The 27,324-nt window shown below is 41.1% G+C and overlaps 1 protein-coding gene across 1 annotated transcript in view; it reads right to left on the bottom strand.

The window, feature by feature from the left end:
- ercc2 (excision repair cross-complementation group 2) overlaps positions 1-27,006 on the bottom strand; it is a 113,741-nt gene extending 86,735 nt beyond the window's left edge. The window contains exons 1-5 of the mRNA XM_028804993.2: positions 26,849-27,006; positions 26,505-26,604; positions 19,351-19,428; positions 15,086-15,148; positions 7,118-7,231 (exon numbers count right to left, since the gene is read on the bottom strand). Coding sequence (XP_028660826.1) covers positions 7,118-7,231; positions 15,086-15,148; positions 19,351-19,428; positions 26,505-26,604; positions 26,849-26,853 — 360 coding nt within the window. The 5' untranslated portion in view covers positions 26,854-27,006. The remainder of the gene's footprint in view (positions 1-7,117; positions 7,232-15,085; positions 15,149-19,350; positions 19,429-26,504; positions 26,605-26,848) is intronic.
- Positions 27,007-27,324: the final 318 nt, after the last annotated feature.

The raw sequence follows: 27,324 nt of genomic DNA, 5'->3' as shown, positions 1-27,324 counted from the left end.
TTACACGAAGGTCATGGATGCCAAGTCAAAACTCATACCTCTACATCTTTCGCATACCCAATTCTGACAGCCATGTACTGAAATGTATTTTTGCCAAGATTTTTTCTGAACATGGTGCACAGTCATGCAGACATTTACTTTATATATCCTCCTCATTTGCCTCAAAATATTACCCTGTTTTTCATATTTTCCCTAAGGGCTTTAATTTCCAAATCAGCATTCCTCTCTTTCAACTCCACTTTGCTTATTACAATCAATATATACTATTCACACACTTCTCTGATCACCACCTCCATTACTATCATATAAAGCAACAGACTGAGAATGGACACCTGGTGCAGCTCATTGGTCAAGAACTCATTAATAAAATCTTAAACCAAGCACACTGGGCCGGTTTCTGACTTTCACACACTGTCAGCTGTTTTATCACATATAAAGAACTATTTTAGACAGGGCTCTCTATTCGTATAACTGTTTTTCCTTTTAGGTGTTGGCTAAATGGTGAGGTCTCTTCTTTGGATTCATTCTGAAGCATACTGTTGTATTTGCTATGTTTGAATTATGTGTTTGATTTAGTTATGTTCTGTTTTAATGTTTTAAATATAGAAAGGAAAAAAAACACTCAAGATCATCATAGTCATAATTTATTTACACCTAGCTTTTTCAATGTCCACCAGATCACCCTGTCAAAAGATTACTACAGCTTATTTCCCTTTAGCAGATGTTTTTTCGGCATTTACTTGAAAAATATTGCACCGGTTGTTCTGTTCTCAAGCAGGAAACGGCACCAGTGATCCCAGCATACAGACTGTATATACTATATAGTTTCATTTCAAAACATGACAAATATTTGAATTATCATAATTAAATTATTAGAACCAAGTCAGGTCAGGTCAGGGTGCATGCACTGGTACAGTGCATTGCCTTACCCATCACACGATGAAACAGCTTGGGATCCTGGTTGGCAACCCCCCAGGCAGACATGCGGTCCAGTCCCACCCTCCTGCCAAGTGTTACTCCCGTTGGCCTGGTTCAGCCACTCGAGTCCTCAAAAATGAGGATTCTGCGAGCCAGATCACCATCAGGGAATCGCGCCACATGGCCGTAGTGCCATAACTGACTCTCCTTCACAATGCAGGTAATGTGCCTCATTTGGGACTCTGTGAGCAATCGCTCATTCGACACAAAGACAAACCAGCGGTACCCAAGGATTCTCCGAAGAGACACAGTACCAAAGGAGTCCAGTCTTCATTTCAGGTCACTGGATAGCGTCCATGTCTCACAGCCTGTACACTGGCAATGTGAGTGCTGTGCAGAGTGGAGGCAGAACCTCTGTGTTTTTCCCATTTGATTCTGGGGTTTGTCAGGGGTGTGTTCTTCCTCCTACTCTGTTCAATGCTTGCATGGACTGGGTGTTGGGCAAGGTCGTGAGGTCCAGAAGCTGTGGGGCATCTGTTGGCGAAGAAACATTCACTGAATTTGACTTTGCTGATGATGCAGTGATCTTCGTGGCGTCAATGAAGGCTCTGATCAGGTCTCTTGAGAGACTGAGCAAGGAGTCTGAGTGTCTGGGCTTGCGAGTGTCCTGGATAAAAACCAAGATCCAGGCGTTTAATGACCTCTTGGACACAGCCATCAGCGGTGTGCCTGTCTGCAGAGACAGTGTTGACCTTGTCGAGAGGTTTACTTACCTTGGCAGTGACATTCACGCTTCCTATGAAGACAGTAGATGGATTGAGAGAGCATGGGAGTTTTGTGAGGTCACTGGAAAGGGGTGTGTTGCACTCTTGATATCTCTGCAAAAGGATGAAGGTCCAAGTCCTTAGAGTCCTGGTGCTCCCCATTTTGCTTTATGGTTCCAAGACCTGGATGCTATCCACTGACCTAAGACTAAAACTGGACTAATTCCGTACTGTGCTACTTCAGAGATACCTTGGGTACCACCGGTTTATCTTTATGTCAAATGAGCAGCTCATGGAGTCCCGAATGAGGAACATCACCTGCATTGTCGCGGAGCGTCAGTTACAGCACTATGGCCATCTGTCACGGTTCCTGAGGGTGATCAGGCTGGCAAGATCCTCATTGCCGAGGACCAGGCCAAGGGGACACCCACATAACACTTGGCTGCGGCAGATAGATGGTCGTTTCCGGAGGGTTGGACTGGATCGCATGTCTGTCTGGGGTGGAGGGGAGGTTGCCAACTGGGATCCTGAGGTGTGTGGCACTCCCGATATCTATGTAAATAGATGAAGGTCCAAGTCTTTAGAGTGGTTTAGAGTCTTGCTATATGGTTTATTAGAACCACTGGTGTAGAACATTTTAACAAAAGTTCAATGTTGTATTAAAGGATATGTAATATATCCTACTGTTTAGCATGTTAAAAACATGAACTTTCATTTCAGAATGCAATAAACACCAAAAACAAAAAAACTATTGTAAATACTTTGGGCTAACCACTGCTTTGCAAACATCCAAAAAAACACTGAGATTTCACTTTTGGGAATGTTTGCCAAATGCTTCATTTAATTTTAGTCAGTCTTTTATTATTTTTTAATTTATTTTATCTTGTTTAAATTTAAATTTTGTCAAGAAACCTAAACCAACTCTTCAAAAAATAATGTTTTTAAAATGTATTTCTAAAAATCAAATCATTTCACTACAGATTTAATAACTTTTTAAAAATGTACATGTAAAATGACTTAGACCTTTTTTGACTTTTACCATGAGGGCATCAAAGATTAATGTTGTTTTTTTATGTTACCAGATCCTCAAATTTCATCTAATCAGATTCATTTGTCAACTTAAGATGTCGAGGGAATGTCTGGTAAAGGTGGCCCCTACAGGCCTTACACCATCTTTTCCCTTGTTTATTCCAAATGTTCAGACGAAAAACAGAGGTGACTTGTAAAATTCTGCATATGCATTACTGGCAACGACCTGGTTTGGGTAAGCCATAAGAGCAAATAAAAAATTCAATGTCATTGAAAGGAGCTTAAAAGCTCTTGTATTTTTGCTTTTATGGCTCTCTCTGTTCAGGAAAAGTGATATTTGTGATGATGGAGGACAAGCCAGTTAGTACATCTTCAATGTTATGGGCAACACTTATGAGTACAAAAAGGGCTCTCTCTATGGCGTAAATGCAGAGAAGTTGTGTTTCCTGCATTATAACTTGAAGCTGTCTTGAGGTAGGAAAACCTTTTAAATTTGTTTGATTGTGGATGGCTTCCTGAAGCCAAATCTAATAGATTAGAGTTAATTTAGAAGTTTAAGTTTATTTGCTGATGCACGGTACTGTATGAAAGGAGGAAAAAATGTACTGCTGGATGGAACCAGTAATGACAATAAAAAATTTATCTCCAGCAACTTGCCAAAAGTTTAAGAAAATAACAGTCTTGTAATTTAAAGTTCAGCTGCTAATTAAGGAGCATCCACAGCTGCCAAAATGTGTTTTAGTAGTTGCTCAATAAATTGATTATACTGTCCCCATCTTTATAGGTAACCTTTAAATAGACCTTGTGACACAAAAATGGGGGCGCATGGACCAGCCAGTCTGATGTGGACCAGTGAGTTTCATTTAAAAAATCATTAATCTGAACTATCCCTGAGAGATTCAACTGAAACAACTCTAAAATAATCTCAATATTGTATACATGTATACACAGTTGCTACTAGAAGTATTTTGACATGTTCATTTGCTACTTTTTAACAAGAGGCTTACTGTTATAGTAACTGAATAGTGTAGTGGCTTAGTTGGTTAGTTTGTGTCCTGAATAACACGGTTCGACTCCAACAGGAGGGGGCTATATTTCTCTAAATATGTATTATTTAAATCAAAACAGTAAACATAACCATTAAAAATGACTAATACAGTATGAACACTATAGTAGCAGAAAGTGATTATTAATAACAACTAATAATTTGAAACTGATGTTATTTTGAAATTTTGTTTTGTGCAGATTTATTAGGTTTTGAAAACCTACGCTTCCTTATTAAAAAAATAAATTTTTAAAAATAGTTTTCCAAAATTCCCTTTTATGGGCTCCATCTTGAGAAAACGTTTTTTGTCGACAAAAATGATACATTACAATGTAAATGATGTTTCTTATGGGGAGGGGAGGGCTTCTGTTCTCTTTCTCCGATGTAGAACCCTCGTCTTCATCTGAGTTCACCTCTGTTATGCACGTCTTTATTTGAAAACAGCAATGTCAGATCACGACTGAGAGAATAAAACTGAATTAAGAAAAAACGCTAAACTTTACAACCACCATACATTTACACTGGCTGCAACAGACTCAAATCAAATGTATGTTTTTATTGTATAATAGCAACAAGAACTGCTCACTCCTCAAAACATTTATTTTATCATGCGGCAAGGCTTGAAACTACGACCTGTTGATTATGAGTCAGCAGCTCTTACCGCTGTACTACCAAAGCAGTTGTAACAATGATATACACTAATCCGATTTTGTTTTCCTTGGTTATAGTCTTGAAAGCACACTTATTTTGTAATACTTGTACCTTTTGTGAAAGTGCTTATCTGATATTTGGACTTCAGTCTTCACACATTATACACTTCATGTCAAAATTTTGTCATTAGTACTAAAACATGAAAAAAGTTTGTCTTTTAGGTATGTGTTCAAAAGTTCTGTCATACTACACTTACATAGATCTTTGTAGATGCGGAACACACATGAAACGCATGTGTTCCAAATAACAATATATTATTTACATTATACAGCTCCCGATACCTCACTAACAGATAAATAAGGCTTGAGCTGGGAGAGCAATTTTTGCCATTTCTGTAGTGGTGGAAGTATGGGATAGTAGGCTATTTGTGCTTATCAACACATTTACAAAACAAACGACGCTGACGGAGAGGTGCTAACAGATTTAAGGTGGGCTGGGCTTACAAGTTTTTATCGTAGGCTTTGCGAATTCTTGTGTTAAACACAGGTTTGTTGCAGATATACACCATTTGAATCTTTCACTGCTCAGCCTGGCAGATTGGCATGCTAGTGTAGTCACAGGCCTTAAAATTTCTGTAATGGTACGAATGCTTGTGGTGCAGTACAGGCAGCACAATGTAAGATAATGCAGTATTCTGTGTAGCTGAATCCGATACACAGCAACAACAACTGTCTTGACATCTGCACTTTGTCATCCTTTCTATATCTCAAATAGTTAATGACCTTTTAACTTTGAAGCCTAAAATGCACTGTGTTTTCATCATTCTACAAACAGAGCAACACAGTATATTAAAAGCATTAAGACCGAATCATGCATATTAATAAATTTTACTATTATGAAGAGCATGCAAGCAAAACAAACATTTACTTGAGTGGTAATTGCTGACAAATCTTTTTGCTCACCAAAAACAAAATTGGGCACAAACTTCCAATAAAGTTTCAAGTGCAAAATAATAACCTTTAATTATAGGCATTATTTACTGGTGAATTAATTACTTAAAAGAGAGATACCAAACAAAAATGCTTAGAGCTAATAAAAACAGTCACAAAAAAGGGAAGAAACAAACATATTAAGGCAAACGGCAAGTAACTATTTTTCATATTTCAAAAATATTACCATATATACTCGTGGATAAGTCAGGACTTGATTTTGCAGTATAACTTCTGGTATTTCATAATGTCGGTCGTGTAAGTCGAATGTGGAAAACTCACGCTATTGGTACAAGGGATTATGATATGCTAACGCCTACCTGAGAGAGTAACCATGGAGCACACTGCCTTTTTTTTCTATGTGGGTGTGGCAACGTGCTGTATCAGCGCATGCTCCTAACCTCTCTCTCTCTATTGTGCCTATGTGACCACACCATAATACCCAAGCTATTCTGAAGAAACGTTTGTACTGATTCGTGTTTTTTGTATCTCACATCCTCATACACCTTTATCGTAAAAACATCCACTATCTACAATGGATCATTCGATCAGAAGAAAATATGAAGCTGGTTTTAAATTAAACGTCATTGAAGTAGCGAAAGAAATTGGTGACTGCGCTGCTGCAACAAAATTTGATGCATCTGAGAAACTGATGCGAGACTGGAAGAGGCAAGAAGATGTAAAAAAAAAATAAAAAAAAAAAATTAAGTGTCGCATTTCTGAACAGGCGTATAATTCAGGGTCTGATTTTATGATTGATTTTTTGGGTTTCAAGACCCGACATTATACATGACCATATACAGTAAATACGGGTATGGAAACATCTGTTCTCTCTTCCAACAGAAACACATTTGAATTTTCCTATAGCCTATGGCAAAATTCTAATCTGGTACATAAGTGAATCTCATTTCTGCTGGACCAACTTAAGCTCATTAAAACTGTTGTAATGGACAGCCGGGTACCATGCCCGGCAGGGACGCCCCTACTGCATCTGTTCCGGGGGAGCTACCATGGACAGCTCAATACCTCCCCCGGGATGCTTGGTGGCAGCCTCCCTGGCAGACGATGATTCCCCAACCTGGTGCATAGCTCCATGGGAGATGGAGTCCTCCACAGCCTGGTTGGGGGCTCGGATGGCCGCTAGGGGGAACTGCATGGAGCCTGCAGCCCGGCTGGTCAAATCTTCAGCCCCACCCGGAAATGCAGTTAGGGCCAGGTGATCAAGCCCCTGGAATGCTTCCGGGTGGGGTATAAAAAAGGCCAGCCACCACCACTCGAGAGCCAGAATCGGGATGAAGAGGACGAGGTTGCCTGGGAGGAGTGGTGGTGCCAAAGTGGAAGGAAAGTGTTGTTTGGTGTGCTAGATTTAAGTGCTTTTGGGACTGTGTTGGGCCTGTGGGACACGGGTAAGGCGTGCCCCACGGCTGAAGAAAAATAAAAGTGTGTTTTATTTAAGCACGTTCCTCTGCCTCAGTCTGTGCCGGGTCGGGCGCTATATAGCGCCTTCCACACTGTTTTTACATTGTTTGTCTTTTTAGATAGTTAGGTAGTATCTTTAAAGCTATGTGATGGGCTGTGGTCTATGCAATGCATTTGTCATATGAATAAGTACATTGTAACACCTAATTATCTGTACCTTATCTGCTAGAACTTAATACACTACCAATTTTTTCTAAAAAAGGAAAAAAAAAAAAAACAAAACTGACAAAATAAGCACTTACCTCAGGGTGCACACAAAGATTTTTCCTAGAAGAAAGTGCAAGTGCTAAGAAGTTTTGTTTTTCTCCAGTCATTTTCTCATGAAATTCCATTAGCTTCTTTAACTCCTCCACCACCTAAATGACAAAGAAATACTTTGAAGAAAACAGTGACACAAAAGCCACGAGTATCCTAGCTCTAATAGTGTCAATTTGTTTCACACTATTTGTTGAGGTCACAAATCATATCTACATCTGGTATTGCATGTTATGTATACAAAAATAACTTTTATAAATGCATTACAAACAATGAATAATATTTGTCACACAAGGCGCCAAATTTAATTACAAATTAAACAAATAAAATTTTAATTGTTTGTATTAATTCATATTACATTATTATCATTTGACCTGGGGCGAGAATAAGGTCATTGCCCCCCTTATGTATCATAAAAGGTGAAAGCCATCAGGATAGATAGATAGATAGATAGATAGATAGATAGATAGATAGATAGATAGATAGATAGATAGATAGATAGATAGATAGATAGATAGATAGATAGATAGATAGATAGATAGATAGATAGATACTTTATTAATCCCAATGGGAAATTCACAAAGGAAGGACATAAAAAAATAAATACACAAAAGATGAGGAATCATATGTAAGGAAAGACACTAAACCAACCACTTGTGAAACAATAAGGCTAGCTTGATATGCTTTTCTTAAATTTCTATACCCCCACCAGTATTGTACCTAATAAGGTAATTCCTTAATATATCACTATTGTTTAAAGGTGCCATTCAAAGTTGACACTGCCATGTAAATTCTAATTTTGATCACATGAATGATTTGAGAAAGCACAGAAACAACACCGTAGACAAAAGCTTCTAAAATTCTCATCTGCTGAGGGATTCTACATACTCTGAAATGCAAAGGCTTTCATGTGCACCACTAAAATGTATTTAAAACAGCAGTACTGTCAGGACAATTTTTGAGAGCAGTGACATTAAGCCAGTAGAAATATGAACATGTAGTTTCAAATACTTCTCAAAATGAACATTAACTCTTTTAGGGCGGATGTCAACTTTTGTCGACACAAGGGGTTGAGAATGGATATCAGAGGCAGAGGACGACTCTCTTTGCTCAGACGACTGTTAGACTCATTGACTTGACATTGAAACCCTGCATGTGCATGAGCAGAATAGAGTAAGCAACGTCTTTAATGGCATTGAAAAACAGGATGAGAGAGTGAAGCAAATGCACAAAGCAAAATACTCTGTGTGTATTATTTATTTATTTTTTACGTATTACTGCTGAATCAGACTCTGACTTATCCAACTCCGATTTTGATACAAGTGATCAGGAGACTGAAAGCGAAAGTCAGGTACCTGCATCAGCTGACCGGTCCCCGGCTGATCGTAGTGCTGGACACGCTCGTGCAGCTGACACGCCTATGAGAACATTCGCCTTGGGAGGACTACACAGACACCGATCTGTGGGAGACAACTTGGCAACTGGACTTCACCAAACGACACGGCCTTCTGGTGGACACAACGGATTAGCAGCCACTTGACTACTTCGAGCTGTTTTTTTAAAAAAAGTGCCTTTCAGCTTATGAGTGATGGGACAAACACGTATATAATAAGTATGTGAATATGTCTACTTTAGGGGCTCCTGGAACCAAGAAAAGAGTGACATTTTTTGATAAAAAAGGATTTTATGTTCAAAACCTTTGCTTTGTGTACTTTTTAGAAAACTTGAGTTTTTTTTGGAAAAATATTCAGCCCTGGGACAAAAGAACTAAAAAAAAAAAAACACAAAACATACTCATGTACTGCTGGACTTTTACAGTAAGAGAGCAACAACATTTGTCGTCAACCCAATGGAAGCAAAATGAAAACTGTTAAGAGCACAAACAGTTTTAGTTCCAGGTGCTGCAACGTGCTAAAAACTCACAGTATTTTTTTGTTACTAAATGTGTAAACAGCATAGAAATCAGCATACTATCAGCCTACCAACACACCAAGGCAAGTCAAGTCAAGTTGGGGAGACATGCACTGGTGCAGTGCATTGCTGCACCCACCACACAACGAAACAACTCTGGATCCCGGTTGGCAAACCCCCAGGCAGACACGCGGTCCAGTCCCGCCCTCCGGAAATTACCTTCTATCTGCCGCAGCCAGGTGTTACGTGGACGACCCCTTGGCCTGGTTCAGCCACTTGGGTCCCAAACAATGAGGATCCTGCAAGCTGGATCACCATTCGGGGAAATGCGCTACATGGCCGTAGTGCCGTAGCTGACGCTCCCTCACAATGCAGGTAATGTGCCTCAATTGGGACTCCATGAGCAACTGCTCATTCGACACAAAGTCAAACCAACGATACCCAAGGATTTTCCAGAGAGACACAGTACCAAAGGATTCCAGTCATCATCTCAGTTCACTGGATAGTGTCTATGTCTCGCAACCATATAGCAAGACGGGAAGCACCAGGACTCTAAAGACTTGGACATTCACCCTTTTGCATAGATATCGGGAGCGCCAAACACTCCTTTCCAGCGACCTCATGACTCCCCATGCTCTCCCAATCCGTCTACTGACTTCATAGGGAGTGTCACCAGAGAAATGAATGTCACTGCCAAGGTAAGTAAACCTCTCGAAAAGGTCAACACTCTCTCCGCAAACAGACACACTGCTGACGGCTGTGCCCAACAGGTCATTAAAGGCCTGGATCTTGGTTTTTATCCAGGACACTCGCAAGCCCAGACACTCAGACTCCTTGCTCAGTCTCTCGAGTGCCCCAATCAGAGCATCCACTAACTCTGGAAAGATCACAGCATCGTCAGCAAAGTCGAGATCCGTGAATCTTTCTTCACCAACAGATGCCCCACAGCCATTGGACCCCACGACCTTGCCCAACACCCAGTCCATACAAGCACTGAAGAGAGTAGAAACAAGAACACACCCCTGACGAACCCCAGAATCAACTGGGAAAAAAAACATACCCATATGCAGAAAAAGCAGCTTAGCTGTAAGCAACAAGTTCAATGCATATAATGGCTGAATCACCTAGAGTTCCTGATGTCAACAATGATAAACATTCCTTATTGTACTCCCCATATTCATTCCCCCCTCCTTTAACCGCCACCTTATCGTGGTAGAGGGGTTTGCGTGTCCCAATGATCCTAGGAGCTCTGTTGTCCGGGGCTTTATGCCCCTGGTAGGGCCACCCAAGGCAAACTGGTCCTAGGTGAGGGATGAGACAAAGAGCGGTTAAACAAACCTCCTATGATGAAAAACAATTTTGGACGGCGTTTTCCCTTGCCCGGACGCGGGTCACCGGGGCCCCACTCTGGAGCCAGGCCTGGAGGTGGGGCTCGATGGCGAGCGCCTGGTGGCCGGGCCTGCACCCATGGGGCTCGGCCGGGCACAGCCCGAAGAGGCAACGTGGGTCCCCCTTCCCATGTGCTCACCACCTATGGGAGGGGCCAAGGAGGTCGGGTGCAGTGTGAGTTGGGTGGTGGCCGAAGGCGGGGACCTTGGCGGTCCGATCCTCGGCTACAGAAGCTGGCTCTTGGGACGTGGAATGTCACCTCTCTGAAGGGGAAGGAGCCTGAGCTAGTGCGCGAAGTTGAGAGGTTCCGGCTAGATATAGTCGGACTCACCTCGACGCACAGCTTGGACTCTGGAACCAATCTCCTTGAGAGGGGCTGGACTCTGTACCACTCTGGAGTTGCCCCCGGTGAGAGGCGCCGAGCAGGTGTGGGTATACTTATTGCCCCCCAACTTGGAGCCTGTACATTGGGGTTTACCCCGGTGGACGAGAGGGTAGCCTCCCTTCGCCTTCGGGTGGGGGGACGGGTCCTAACTGTTGTTTGTGCGTATGCACCGAACAGCAGTTCGGAGTACCCACCCTTTTTGGAGTCCCTGGAGGGTGTGCTAGAGGGCATACCTTCTGGGGACTCCCTCGTTATGCTAGGAGACTTCAATGCTCACGTGGGCAATGACAGTGAGACCTGGAAGGGCGTGATTGGGAGGAATGGCCCCCCCGATCTGAACCCGAGCGGTGTTTTGTTATTGGACTTCTGTGCTCGTCACGGATTGTCCATAACGAACACCATGTTCAAGCATAGGGGTGTTCATATGTGCACTTGGCACCAGGACACCCTAGGCCTCAGTTCGATGATCGACTTTGTGGTCGTGTCGTCGGACTTGCGGCCACATGTCTTGGACACTCGGGTGAAGAGAGGGGCGGAGCTGTCAACTGATCACCACCTGGTGGTGAGTTGGCTTCGATGGTGGGGGAGGATGCCGGTCAGGCGTGGTAGGCCCAAACGTGTTGTGAGGGTCTGCTGGGAACGTCTGGCAGAGCCCCCTGCCAGAAGTAGCTTCAACTCCCACCTCCGGCAGAACTTCAACCACATCCCGAGGGAGGTGGGGGACATTGAGTCCGAATGGGCCATGTTCCGTGCCTCTATTGTTGAGGCAGCTGACCGGAGCTGTGGCCGTAAGGTGGTCGGTGCCTGTCGTGGCGGCAATCCCCGAACCCGTTGGTGGACACCGGCGGTGAAGGATGCCGTCAAGCTGAAGAAGGAGTCCTACAGGACCCTTTTGTCCTGTGGGACCCTGGAGGCAGCTGATAGGTACCGGCAGACCAAGCGGAATGCTGCTTTGGTGGTTGCTGAGGCAAAAACTCGGGCGTGGGAGGAGTTTGGGGAGGCCATGGAGAACGACTTTCGGACGGCTTCGAGGAGATTCTGGTCCACTATCCGGCGTCTCAGGAAGGGGAAGCAGTGCAGTGTCAACACTGTATATGGTGGGGATGGTGCGCTGCTGACCTCGACTTGGGACGTTGTGGGTCGGTGGGGGGAGTACTTCGAAGACCTCCTCAATCCCATTAACATGCCTTCCAATGAGGAAGCAGAGCCTGGGGACTCAGAGGTGGGCTCCCCCATTTCTGGGACTGAGGTCACCGAGGTGGTCAAAAAACTCCTTGGTGGCAGGGCCCCGGGGGTGGATGAGATACGCCCGGAGTTCCTCAAGGCTCTGGATGTTGTAGGACTGTCTTGGTTGACACGCCTCTGCAACATCGCATGGACATCAGGGACAGTGCTTCTGGATTGGCAGACCGGGGTGGTGGTCCCCCTCTTTAAGAAGGGGGACCGGAGGGTGTGTTCCAACTACAGAGGGATCACACTCCTCAGCCTCCCTGGAAAAGTCTATTCGGGGGTTCTGGAGAGGAGGGTCCGTCGGATAGTCGAGCCTCGGATTCAGGAGGAACAGTGTGGTTTTCGTCGTGGTCGCGGAACAGTGGACCAGCTCTATGCCCTTAGCAGGGTCCTAGAGGGTGCATGGGAGTTTGCCCAACCAGTCTACATGTGTTTTGTGGACTTGGAAAAGGCATTCGACCGTGTCCCTCGGGGAATCCTGTGGGGGGTACTCCGAGAGTATGGGGTACCGGCCCCCCTGATAAGGGCTGTTCGGTCCCTGTACGATCGTTGCCAGAGCCTGGTCCGCATTGCTGGCAGTAAGTCGAACCCGTTTCCAGTGAGAGTTGGACTCCGCCAGGGCTGCCCTTTGTCACCGATTCTGTTCATAACTTTTATGGACAGAATTTCTAGGCGCAGCCAGGGCGTTGAGGGGGTCCGGTTTGGTGGGCTCAGGATTGGGTCACTGCTTTTTGCAGATGATGTTGTCCTGTTTGCTTCATCAGGCCGTGATCTTCAGCTCTCTCTGGATCGGTTCGCAGCCGAGTGTGAAGCGGCTGGGATGAGAATCAGCATCTCCAAATCCGAGACCATGGTCCTCAGCCGGAAAAGGGTGGAGTGCCCTCTCAGGGTTGGTAGCGAGATCCTGCCCCAAGTGGAGGAGTTCAAGTATCTCGGGGTCTTGTTCACGAGTGAGGGAAGAATGGAGCGCGAGATCGACAGGCGGATCGGTGCGGCATCCGCAGTAATGCGGGCTCTGCACCGGTCTGTCGTGGTGAAAAAGGAGCTGAGCCGCAAGGCGAAGCTCTCAATTTACCAGTCGATCTATGTTCCTACCCTCACCTATGGTCATGAGCTATGGGTAGTGACCGAAAGAACGAGATCGCGAATACAAGCGGCTGAAATGAGTTTCCTCCGCAGGGTGTCTGGGCTTTCCCTTAAAGATAGGGTGAGAAGCTCAGTCATCCGGGAGGGGCTCAGAGTAGAGCCGCTGCTCCTCCGCATCGAGAGGAGTCAGATGAGGTGGCTCGGGCATCTGATCAGGATGCCTCCTGGACGCCTCCCTGGTGAGGTGTTCTGGGCACGTCCAACCGGGAGGAGGCCCCGGGGAAGACCCAGGACACGCTGGAGGGACTATGTCTCTCGACTGGCCTGGGAACGCCTTGGGATTCTCCCGGAAGAGCTAGAAGAAGTGGCCGGGGAGAGGGAAGTCTGGGCATCTCTGCTCAAGCTGCTGCCCCCGCGACCCGACCTCGGATAAGCGGGAGACAATGGATGGATGGATGGATGGATATTCATTCCTAAATCTGAGGAAGTTCTGACAGTTCTTCTCTTAGTGTGCCCATACTATGCATGACAGTATCTCAGTCTCACTAAAGTATGCTTTATCTCTACTGTTTGCTCACTACTTAACAATGATCTCACTGTTGTTTCCATGCCTGTGTTATAGGAAGTGTCAGTGAGGGAATACCTACTGCATTTATAAGTTCCCATTATGTGTATCATCGGAGTACCCAAAATGAGGAAGAGTTCCGTAACCCACTTTACTTAGGTATATCAGAGGCAGCTTTGTAATACCTCACTTGATTTGACTCAATTATGTAAGTTTGATCTATAGCGTCCTTGTCAAATAACATGTCAAAATATTGCTGTAATTACTAAGGAAAAGATCGAGCAGCATATGACAAGAATGACTTTATTAACAAAAATAGTCAACATGGGTTCAGACATAGAAGTTCATGTTTCACTAATACACTGCAATTCTATGAGGAAGCAACAAAAGCACTCAAAAAGAAAGGTACATATGATAACAAAAGCCGTCTGAAAATGAGGATAAATACTAAGGCAACATATCAAAGGTTAGTAATGAAACTAAAAAATGTGGTCATTCAGGGCATGATTTGTAGGAGGGTAAAAATTTGGCTCAAACACCAAAAGCAAAGGGTTATAGTTAAGGGAACTTTATCATAGTTAGGTGATGTTAAAAACGATGTTCCTCAGGGATCAGTGCTGCACTTTTAATATAGATAAGACAAGAATACAAGTGAAAAGCTGGTTAAGTTTACAGATGACATCAAACTATAGGAGAGTGAAGAGGATGATGACAGAGGGGAAATGGATATTAAGAGGTAAAATGATCGAAGTTTTTAAAATTATGAAAGGAATTTGTACAGTGTGTCCCAGATGTTACCTTAAAATAAATTCTTCAATAAGAACACTGGGATATGGTTGGAAAAAGGGACGATTTTACACAAATGTTTGAAAGCCTTCACACAAAAACCAACAGACAGATGGAAAAAATTACTAAGTAGTGTGGTGGAGAATAGGACTTTAAGGACCTTCAGAGTCTTGACTTGATGTTATTTTAGACAATCTTTATGAATAGGATGGACAAGCTAGTTGGACTGGATGGCTTGTCCTCATCACAATAATTCTAATGTTGTAACGTCCACAGTGTCAAAGATGACATTGAGGTAATTTAATTTTCAATGTATAATTCATGCGCTATGGAGTTACAACTATAACAAAAATGCTATTTGCAAAATGAGATACTAATGCTCAGGAATAAACTCATGAAATTACCATTGTACCCTAACAAATATATTTTTTAGTTTATTACTGCTTTTTTAACTCACCAGAAGAAATTGGGATGTTTATTAAAATCAAATCAAATCAAATCAAATCAAATATCAGACTTTACATCATCAGGACCACATTTAGAAGTCAAAACGTCAGATGCAACTAACTTAATAAAAAATGGTTTTATCATGTATTATCTTACCTTTTCAATTTCAGGAACTGTCCGAGAACAGTAGATCAGCTTTGTTACGTCTAATGGATATGCCTACAAATACAAAGAAAATTATACCTCTTGTAGCTACTGTATGTTTTCACAGGTTTATTTTAATACATTACAAAAATTTGAGACGTGGGGAAAATAAAGGATGCATTTTTTGTAAATATTTTTCCTGTGTGTTATTTGGTGTTTCATTGGAACTTTGATTGTAGATGACACTGTACTATTTTTTGGTTTGAAGAATTTTATTTTTTCATATTATTGCTGTTTTATCACTGTGAATAAATAAGCATTTTTTATCTATGGGCCTGTGTCTTGTTTTCTCAACCACAGACACTTGGTTATGAAATATTAGATACCAAAGATGAACTGTGAATGGCTATGGCCATGGTGTCATTACATCTTGGTCCTGTCCAATTGTGTATCTGAGCCTTCCACTTCTTTTTCTATCCTGGTTGGATTCAGACTGCCCACTTCTCTCAATGTAATGATGAACAACTTTCTATTAAATCTTCAGTTTATTGGCAATCCGTCACATGAAATAACTCTTATTTTGTAAAACAACAATAAACTGATTCATTAGACTCAGCGGAGTGTCTAATAAAGTGTATAAGCATTACCCACAGCTCCACCAACTTTCCTGGAAAATCTTGTGGACTGTCTGGCGTACGGAGAGTGTGGCTAATCAGAGATATGCCAAGAGTGTGCGGACTCCCACAGAGGAGGCATTGCAGCACTTAGCCAAAAGCATTGAGGAATTTCGATCCATGTCATCAAAAGCAAGATTTTCTTAAGCATCTTGTCTCAACGATTGACAGACATTACCCTCAAGAAAGCTGTCATGCATGCACACCTGGGGACCACCTTCCTAGCTCTGTAAAGGTAAGCAATGCCACCTTGGGATGAGAGGGGGCATCAATGCTAACCATTTTTTCTCTCTGCAGTGGAGTTTCAAAAAGACTGTCGAGGACCATGTCTAGCCCCTACCATACCACCCAAAGAAAGCCCACCCCTAGTACTAAAAGCAGTGGAGGTGAAATGCAGAGGCTCCTGGTATGAAGTCTAGTGTGCAGCAATCCTCCTTAGAGTCACTATGGATGACCTCACAGTCACAACATCATCAGTTCTGGGCATTGAGAAGCTCATCACCTAAGCAAGAATGACCTTTAAGCCAGCTAAATCCAGGTTCTTGCTGTTCAATAAGGGCAAAGTGGCTAATAGGGTCCACTTCTTCTTGGATGGCACTAAAATTACATGCATCACTGAGAAACCAGTCAAAAGTCTGAAAAAGATATTTGACTGCAGTCTAGATGAAAATGCAGGAGCTTCAGGCATGGCTCGCCAGTGTGGCCAAATCAGGACTGCCCAGCAGGTTCAAGGCTTGGATCTACCAGCACGATGTCCTGCCTTATATCCTCTGACCTCTACTGGTTTATGAGGTGCCCATAACAATGGTGGAAGCATCAGTTAGGAAGACTAGCAGCTATCTTCACAGGTGGCTAGGTCTCCCATGTAATTTGCTGCAGCTCCCATTCAGCAGCATAATGAAAGAGTTTAAAGTCTCTTGTACTAGAGAAGCACTGCTGTTTAGGGACTCTAGGAACCTCATAGTTTTAAAAGCAGGTTCAGACAAGCAGGAATTGGAGGGCCCTCAGTGAGGTAGAGATGGAAGAGTCACAGCTGAGGCATAGGGAAAAAGTGGAAAATGGATGAGCAGAGCTAGGTGGCTTCCCTAAGCCTCCAGAACAATGAAGTACAGGGCACAGAAATGACCCGCCGTGTACAGGAGAAGGGAAGCTTACCAGCAGGATGGAGGTATTGAGAAAGTAGGGGGCATGAATGAGGTAGGAGAGCACAGTGAAACAGAAGATCTCATAGTCTTGGTGAACAGAACCCCAATGCATAGAGTTCTTGATACATGCTATCTTTGATGCCCTACCAAGCCCTGCAAATTTTCATGTTTGCAGCAAGAATGAGACTCAGTCTTGCTATTTCTGCTCCAGGAAAAGAGCACTACAACATATTTCAGCAGTTGTCCAAAGGCCCTGGGAGAGGGATCCTACCACTGCTAATACGATCAAATGTTGAAAGCAGTGACAAATAGTGTCTCCTCAGCCATCTTTGCCAGCAAATACCATTATCCTCTTAGAAAACACATTGCTTTAACCCTTTGCAGTCGTATTTAATTTTCAACGTCACGCTACATTAGTCGTAATTAATTATTGAAAAAACGCCAATAATTACAGCAGTTATTTTTTTCAAGCAAGTAGGAATAACACAGGCCACTTTTCTCGACCAGGCGACTGTGCAAATCGGTCAGAAACTTGCAAGGCCACCAGCGGTGGCCTGACGACCTATAGCGCACTTTTTACTAAGGCCAGTTTTCTGGCCTAACGACCGCAAAGGGTTTTAATAAAAGCACAAGAGATTGGCAGGCCATCTCAATACTCCACAAGACTGGCAGCTAAAGGTTGACCTGGGCAAGCATCTCAAATTTGCAGCCCATGCTGCAACAACGTCACTGCAGTCTGACATAGTCTTTCTATCCATGGCTTCAAAACAATTTGTCATGACAGAATTCACAGTGACCTGGGAGGACCACATGGTGGAAGCGAATGACAGGAAGCTTGCCAAGTACCAGGTGTTATTAGAACAAGGGTAGGCAAGCTCACTGCCGTCAACTGAAACAGAACGTAGAAGCTTTTCAGGCCACTCAGTCTTCAAAGTATACACACTGCTTCACATCACTGGAGTTGCAAAGAGGTAAACCACCCAAACCATCACAGAAGCTGTGGAAATATCCTCCTTTATATGGCTTTGGTTTTAAAGGGTGATCCATGGGCTAAAGCTACTGGGACATAAGTTGGGGACTGATCAACCCAAGCTGGGTTGTCTGGGTATGGAAGTCTGAAGTTAAAAGACCCAAAATACCCAATGAACACAGTATATCTCTGAAGATGAGTCCTGAAGCACCTGTATGGATGTATCAGCATATCACATTATTACAAGGGTTTCTTTAACACTAGAATCCCTGAAGCCTATGAAAAAAGTTGTAATCCCGGGCCACCTTAAATTCCTTTGCACCTCTCCATCAGCGTCTTTGCTTTTAATCAAGAATAAAACTGAATAAAAAAAAATTGAAGTAACAACAAGATACCAAGAACACATGATTCACCAGCGTTTGAGTGTCTGGTTATATCCCTTCAGCGATATCTTTTACAAGTAGCAAAACTTTACACCGGCTGTTACCGACTCAAAGCAAATGTATGTTTTTATTTTATATTAGCAGTAACAACAGAAGCTGACTACTCAAAACAGAAAATGCAGAGAAGACCCAGGATCGATCCTGCAACCTCTTGATTCAGAGACATACAGTACTTCTACACCAGCCATGCAATTTGTATTTGGGCTTCGGTTTTATATGACAGCAGCATGTAAATTGAATATTTTTTTTCTTCAGTTATATTTTTGAATAAAGGTGCACTTGTTTTGTTATACCTTTTGTGAAAGTGTTTATTTGGAATGCATTTCTTGCCTCGTATTTCCTGTCATCCTATATTTACCAGGATCGTTGTAGACACACATGAAATGCATGCACTCCAAATAATAATAACGATATATTACTTACCCTATACAAGTCTAGGCACCTTACACCCACATAAACAGACTTGAGCTGGGAGAACTTCAGCTGCGTCAGTGGGGGGATGGGATAGCAGGCTGCTTGCTGCTTGTGTTGATTGACACAGTTACAAAACAAAGACGCTGATGAAGAGGTGCAAAGAAATTTAAGGTGGCCTGGGATTATGACTTTTCTCATAGGCTTCAGGGATTCTAGTGTTAATAATTAATTAGCATTTAAAAATGATTCATTAAGGATGACCTAAGAGAGTTTACCATTAGGATGCTGGAGTAGTGACAGCTGAAAATAAGCTTTATAGGCACGAGTGAATAATAAATTATATATCAGATATTTCAAGCAATAATAGCCATTTGAAGCATTAGCAACGTATTTGCTCTATTTTTAAGTCAGCTTCATGGTACCTTAGTAAAATATATATTGATTTCTATTAAAAACATGAAAACTTCTGGATGATTCCTAACCTTTGAACATTATACATATATATACATACATATAACACATATACACTTAAATACATGGCAAGAGAAAGAGAGAGAGCGAGGAAGGGTTTTGCCCCATTAATTATATAATAAATGTAAGAGAACCTTTTATAAATAACAATAATACTCACTTTTTGATAAGCAACAATAAGAGATAATAGTGAGATGGTCTTCCCAGTTCCTGATGGCATTTCAAGCACGCCATGACCCTAAATAAAGAAAGAAAATAACTTTGGTTCCCTTTCAAACATATCTGGTTAGAAGAGAACTCTCTGCATGAGAACTGTTTTTAATTCATAGTAAAATGTTCAATTAATATTAATAATAATAAACATACTGCATGCACATAATAAAGTAAAAGTAATGTTACACTGTCATGAACTAAATCATTTACACTTGACAAAATACTTAATGATCTTGTTCTATTATTATTTTCATCTGATATGTAGCAGAAGTACATTTCATTATAGCAGTTTTAGTTTGAAACAGAAGTGATAATTTATAACGATTTTTCATCGTATCAGATATTCTCAAAAATGAATAATTTAGGATGTTCAAATACAGATATACCCACATGACTACACACATCATGTAAGCTTATGGCTTCAATTTTACTTTCCAAACTAATAATTGGCACATCTCTCTCTGTGTGGAAGAACATTGCTTCAAAAACTGCCTACACATTAGTGAACTGTGTCTTTTTAAATCTATTATACAAAAACAAGTATACACTTGAATAGAATACCCCATCTTTCTAATTCTGAATGAAAACACACCTGCAGTTTCTTAACCAACAATTAAAAAGTGTTTTGCTGTACAAAAAACAGAAAGCCACAAAATAAACCCACTTTAAAGACACACATAAATGTATACTATGAAAAGCATTAAAAACAAAGTACTAGTGTCACTAAAAAATCTAGTTATGTATTTATTATCAAATTAAACTAATGAATTAAAACAAAACTAAATGCCATTATGAATAATGCTGCACATCCTTTCTCTGACACACAGAGTACTTTTAGCCATCTAGCAGAAGTGTATCAAGAAACGCTACTGGCTCTTGTTTACCAACAGCAATACATCTGCTTAATGCCTCAGTGTGACTGTGACAGCCAAGTCAGATCTTTTCTTTCTTTTTAATTTTCTTGCTTTATAGTAATCCAGTGTGTGTGTTCAGACCAAAGTACTGTATGTGTGTATATTTATTGATTTATTTATTTATTTATTTACTTACTTATCTACTTATTTATTTTTTGATTTATATATAGAGCTTCTGTAAAAAGCCAAATTTTCCACTTGGGGACAAATAGTTATATCTAACTATTTATTATGAGTACATATTAATAATCCTATTCCTAATCGATCACACCATATTTGTATAATCTCTAACAAATTTTAGTTCAGAAAAATAACAACTGACAATATAGTTTTTGACTTGTAAGTATTTATACATTGTATAAATATAAAATAGAATGCCTGTATGTATGTCTGCATGTTCCCTATACAATCCTACACCCTTTGACTGACCTGGACCAAATTTTGCATAGTTGCTCTGAAGGACAATATAGACAAGACAGACTACTTTGAAGCCCAAATGTTTGGTCCTGGGGGTTTACAGTGTTTTTTATTTTTTTTCTGAGGGCTAAAGTTTGCATACCAGTGCCACCTGCTGGCTCCAAGCTGGTGAAACATCCAAATAGACTGAAGCCAGACTAGCTGACAAAATAACCAGAGCTTAACACTACTTTACTATTACAATTGCTGTAATACAAAAAGGAGTACTGCATGCTTTTGCACGATGGCTTTGGGTGTAGCTTGAATGATAGTGGTTGTGCAGCACAACACAAAGGAGAATCAAAGGGTTGTTGTTTAACGCCTGCTTTGTTGGCTTTTTTTCATAATTTAAGACAGGCGTCTCCAACCTTTTTTTTCCCCCCAAGAGCTACAACAAAATGAAAATGGCAGAAAGCTACTCATGTTTTCTAATGTTTATTCTCATAGCTTATTTCAACCCAAACAAACTGAATAAGCTTGTTTTGCCTGAACATTTACAAAATGTTAGTGTCCACAACTCACATTTTGCATTAAAACATCACAAAAAATATTTAGTTCACCCCCAAGTGCATTTTGTATGTCTGTATGTATTTTCTAGTGTATCTCACACTATTGAATTAAAACACGAATGCTTTTAAAACTAAACAATGCAATTACAAATACACAGATATTACTTATTCATTTGTTCTTTTGTTACATGTCACTGTTTCACTTCACAAGAGTATTCACATGTCCAGTGGCATGTGTGATGTGTTTTTCAGTTAGTCAGATGACTGGCACTGCATAGAGTCAACAAGAGAGGTGTATGGTGAAGTGTATCCGCTTAGGTTCACTCTTATGGAATCATTTAAATGTTCATCTGTCAGTCTTGTTCTGAACTTTGATTTCATGGCATTCAAGTCAGAAAAGGCAGACTCACAGAGGTGTGTAGACCCAAACAAAGCAAACATTTTCAGAGCTGCTTGGTGAAGATTCTAATAGTTATCTGGCTCTACTAAGCTCTAGAAATGCTGAGAATGCTGTTGAGACTTTAACTGTGCATTATTTTGAAGGTTTACTAATATATAATATATAGAATCCAATGTTTCTCTGCTGTGGTGGGCAGGCGCCCTGCCCGGGGTTTATTTCCTGCCTTGCGCCCTGTGTTAGCTGGGATTGGTTCCAGCAGACCTCCTGTGACCCTGTAGTTAGAATATAGCGGGTTGGATAATGGATGGATGGATGTCTCTCTGTCTGTATGCATGTCTGTCCGCTTTTCACGAGAGAACTTCTTAACGGATTTAATCGGGTTTTTTCTATAATTTGCTTGAACATTCCGGTTGATTTTGCAACTTCTTTCACTATGTATCATAGTTCGCTTGCAGTACCAATTTATTTGCGCGAATCCGAAATCCATGCAACGGGTCGGGGGGAGGGGCCTTCCTCACTCACTCGCCAGCTTCAGGGCGTGTTCCTTAACTCCGCTTAGCTAGCGAACAAGACAACACTTGAATTCATCTTTGTTTGATATTTAAAATAAAGTGAGTCTGTATATTCTCTTAAGTGTATGCCACATATAAAGATAGATTGCAATTCAGATTGTGGATTATGATTTTGTGTTAAAAGGATCGTGATATGATTTTTTGGAAAAATCGCTCACCTCTAATTTGACTAATCAAGTTTTGAAATTTATGTAGGATTCATTAACGCTTTGGCGAACTACTTGGAAAGGGGTTGCGAGCTACCGATAGCTCACGATCAACATGTTGAAGACCCCTAATTTAAGAACTATGAACTGCTCGTCTTAAACTACGAGGACAAGTCAGACATGACAGCATTCATGGTTACAACCCAGCAAGGTGTTACCACAATTCTCGACTCCAATCAGATCTGAAAAGTACAAATACTCGACTCACAAGAGCAGAGACATTGATAGAGAATCAGGTGGGACAGCTACCAATAACAAAAGGGTCACCATTAAAACAAAACAAAACAAAAAAAAAACACATAAACCTTTGTTTTCTTTCATTATCCCATTCCACAAATATACCTGTGCAATGCCAGGTAGTTTGGGTAGTTACAGATAAAAGACTTGGTAATACATATTGCATTTATTAGAATGATGTTCAACAAGTATTTTTTATGTAGCGAAAAAGAAATGTCTAAACATAATAGCCAGGAATTGTCCTATTGTTCCACTTTACTTTACAAGGATATTATGTGTGTGTGTTTTTTTAATTGTGAAGCAATCAATGTCTACCTGCCCAGAATGAAACTGAACAGGTGGGAGATGGTGTCAAATAATATGAAAAATAAACACATACATCTAAAGAATGGCCAGGACTGTGAAGACTGGAGGAAAAGATCTGAGGTGTAACCAGCGAACCTGGATAACACCAGAAAATGGCTGTTAAAACACTGGTGATGTGTTACTCCCTCTTCCAAGAAAATGCTGTATCAGTGATAGATAGCAGACGGCAACAGGCAGGTAAACTCTTGGAAGCAGTTTACATTCACAGTAGAATGGCACTCAGGTACAACAATAATGTATTTCTTATACAGCCCAAAAATCACACAAGGACAAGGTCCTGTTTTTTAACAGGTTCCCAGCCTTGTCTTTCTAAGACAACAAAAAAACTTTTCAAAAAAAATGTAGGGAAAACAAAAATGGAAGAAATCTTGGGAAAGGCAATTCAGAGAGAGTCCCACTTCCAGTAGGTTGGGTGTGCAATTGGTGTCAAAAAAATGTGGTAAATACAATTCATAAAAAAGAACACAAGTAATCCTCTTCACAGAGCTAGATGGTCAATCTAACATTACCACCTCAGAAATACAATAATACAAAATATCATGTTCTTACACAGCACTCCTTACCAAATGCAGGCGCAGAGCATTGTAATAAATCATAGCACTCACTAAATACAGAACTATCACATATAAGGATACAAAGTAGAAACTGATTAACATGAAAATGAAAAACAACAATATCTGTCCATCAGCTAATTGCACAACCACGGCCAGATTGTAGAAAAGGAGCCAGATAAGCCAGACACAGTCAGAGTCCTAGAGACCTCGGCCAACTAGGCGCCTCCCCACTACTCTCCCAATCTGATAAAAGGAGCCTTCTGCTCGATTTAAAACTGTCAAATATAGTTTTTATCCATACATCTGAAGAAAGAGGAAACCACAATAGGTAAACAGATTACTACTAACAATGTAGTTTAACTACATTACCATTCTGCCATGTTTATACAACAATGCCAAAGTTGACTTTTTGCATATTAGTACAGACGTCCATTTCCTAATCTGAAATATACAGAGATTAAAATTAAAACTTTATTTTATATAGTGTTTTTCTTGGCTCCTTTTGCCATTCATCTCCACAATTTCCCTTTGTTTCATGATGTATGTTTGATGTGTCATTTGTAAATTCACAACATCATGATTTGCTGTCTAATAATAAGTTTGATGAACTTGTTGACACAGAGCCCAAATCATTCTTAGCGGTTTAGAGTTAAATTAAGTACTATTAAGGTTTTTGTTCATTACTAATACATTTTATATGTCTAGTTATCAATCTATCCATGTATCCATGACAATCTTCTAATCTGCTTAACTAGGTCACGACTGTAGGGAGTAAGTACCAGTCATTAGCAGTAATTACTTTAAGGCAGGGACCAACCCCAGACAAAGAGTCAATTCATCACAGGAAACACACACATATGCCTACACTTGGAAAACTGAGAGTTGCCAGGTAGCCAAACACACAATTTTGGGATATAAAATGAAGAAACGGATAAATGGGTGGCATGGTGGCGCAGTGGCAGTGCTGCTGCCTCGCAGTAAGGAGACCTGGGTTGGCTTCCCAGGTCCTCCCTGCGTGGAGTTTGCATGTTCTCCCCATGTCTGCGTGGGTTTCCTCCGGGCGCTCCGGTTTCCTCCCACAGTCCAAAGACATGCAGGTTAGGTGGATTGGTGATTCTAAATTGTCCCTAGTGTGTGCTTGGTGTGTGTGTGTGTCCTGCGGTGGGTTGGCACCCTGCCCGGGATTGGTTCCTGCCTTGCACCCTGTGTTGGCTGGGATTGGCTCCAGCAGACCCCTGTGACCCTGTGTTTGGATTCAGCAGGTTGGAAAATGGATGGATGGATAAAACAGGTGAATAAAAAAAATGCATATACTGGGAGAAAATGCACATGTAAAGCAACCGGAATTGGGATTCCAACCCAGGGTATTTCATCAGTGAAGGAGCATTGATAACCACTGTGCTACCATGTCAGCTTTGCTGAATCCACAACGGATCACCTGAATTCTTTCCAGTGGAGTCATTAATATTTTATGGTATTAATAATGCAGCTATTAAAAACATGAAAAGTATAAACTATATACTGCAATGTTAATTGACATCAAGATGTGAAAAACCTGGATTTTTTATTGTTTAAAATATTAATTTTTCAGTCCAAGTGCATTGGGACTGCCATGATGGCACAGCCCCAGAAACATGGATTCAAACTTACACCAACCCGCTAAACATGTAGTAGAGTTTGCAAATTCTTCTCATGTTTTAATTGTTTTTTTTTGGATACTATATTTTCCTTTCAAATCCAAAACAAAAGCATGTAAGTTAGGTTCTCCATGCAAGAATACTGTGATGGTCTGGTGTGCCATTTAAGGCGACTTTCAACCTTGCAGGCAATGTTACCAGGATATACTGATCATGTTTTAAAGTAAGCAGGCACAAAAAATTAACATGAATTTCAGATCATAAAGCACAACTATAGCAAGTCAGCTTTCATTTCTATTCATTTGTTGGCATTAATGGTAACCAGTTATTTCATTCTGGTGGGGTTATGAATTAAGCCAAAAGTAATTCAAGTAGCTTAAACTAGTTTCCAGTTAATCATTATTTCTCTCTGCAAATATTCTGGATCTGAGAGTATATAAATTGATTTGGATGTTGCTTTGAGAAAACACATAGTAGGGCACAAAAATCTTCTACTATATATTAAAGAAGTTACACCGGCAGGTTTTTTTAAAATTGAAATCACCAAAGATGTCTACGATATTAGGTTCAAGGAGTGTATTTAAATACTTCACGACAATAAACCGATAATTTACCCGTTTTTTAAATAAGCAGTTACTCCTAGAGTTGTTATTCCAGCCTACTTCTCCTCTTTAGTGTAAAGGTCAGCTACACTGACAAACATTAAAGAAAAAATGCACTATATGTATGATTGCTTTATTGACGTGTCTGCATTATATTAAACACCAAAGTATATATTAGCCGGTGTGGAAAATGTGTACATGCAACAGTACTGCACTGGGTACCACTTTTGTCTGATGGCACCAGGCACTGGTTTTGAGTCTGTGGTTCGTTCAGTTTTTAATTGGAGTTGCATGCTCTCCATGGTTCTGCATTGATGTTTCACTTGGTACAGTCAAAATGCTAAAAAAAAACTGACAATGCTCGATTGAAAGCATTCGCCTATTGCCGCTGTCCTAGCCTCAGCGGGTATACAGTTCTGAAACTGAATAATAATAATAATAATTCATTACATTTATATAGCGCTTTTCTCAGTACTCAAAGCGCTATCCACACAGGGAGGAACCGGGAAGCGAACCCACAATCTTCCACAGTCTCCTTACTGCAAAGCAGCAGCACTACCACTGCGCCACCTGTGAGAATGAAGTGACAGATGTACAGTTTGAGTAAGAGACAATGGCAGAGAGAACTAAGTATTTTTAGAGTCATACCTTTGCGTCCAGGGTTCTTTTCAGCTCCAACATATACGAATACTGTTCAGGGTATATATAATCGTAAGGAAAATAGACCAAAAGTCCATCTATATTCAGTCTGCAGAAAAGAAAGTAATCAACAAATCAATTCACATTTTGTTCATCACATACAAATTATGCATACAGTACAAGATGTAGTGATATGCTAAAATTATATGTTAACCGCTTGAACTATATTAATACAAGTCCCGTTACCAAAATTATGAATTGGTCCACAAAAATATTAAATAGGTATGCATACAAAAATACTTTATTGAAATGACAAATGCCGTATGAAACACTTTTAAATATTATTGACTTACTTCATGGCTTTATCTGGCAGTGATGAGCAAAACCAACGTCTCCGTGATGGTAGAGCTTCTAAAGCCTCTCTCTACGCACTCTGCAGACTTTCTGTGGCAGTGGATACTTCTGCACATTCACATGGGTGACTGTCACTCTCCAACCTAACTTGTCCCGAGCGCTGAGAATGCTCACATTTGATTGGCTGTCTCTGCCGGCAGTTTTAAACAAAGTTGATGGGGATTGGCTCTAAGCTCTGCTTTGCTCGTAACGATATGATGGGGGCTGAGCTGTGTAGGGAATACGGAGAGACGGCTTGGAATGTACTTAGAATCGTTTTAAATGTTTTATAGTCGGGTTTTTATTTCTAAACTCATGCTACTATTTAACACATTACAACATGATTTAAATAGAGACGAGTTTTATAACAAGATTTGAGGATTGTTTACATCTTTCGGATTGATCCACATTGTATGGAAAACTCATCAAAATCTTC

The sequence above is a fragment of the Erpetoichthys calabaricus genome, chromosome 1 (assembly GCF_900747795.2).
Source record: "Erpetoichthys calabaricus chromosome 1, fErpCal1.3, whole genome shotgun sequence".
NCBI classification, from domain to species: Eukaryota; Metazoa; Chordata; class Cladistia; order Polypteriformes; family Polypteridae; genus Erpetoichthys; species Erpetoichthys calabaricus.
The sequence above is the reverse complement of the archived record's forward strand: the minus strand, read 5'-3'. Positions and strand labels throughout refer to the sequence as shown.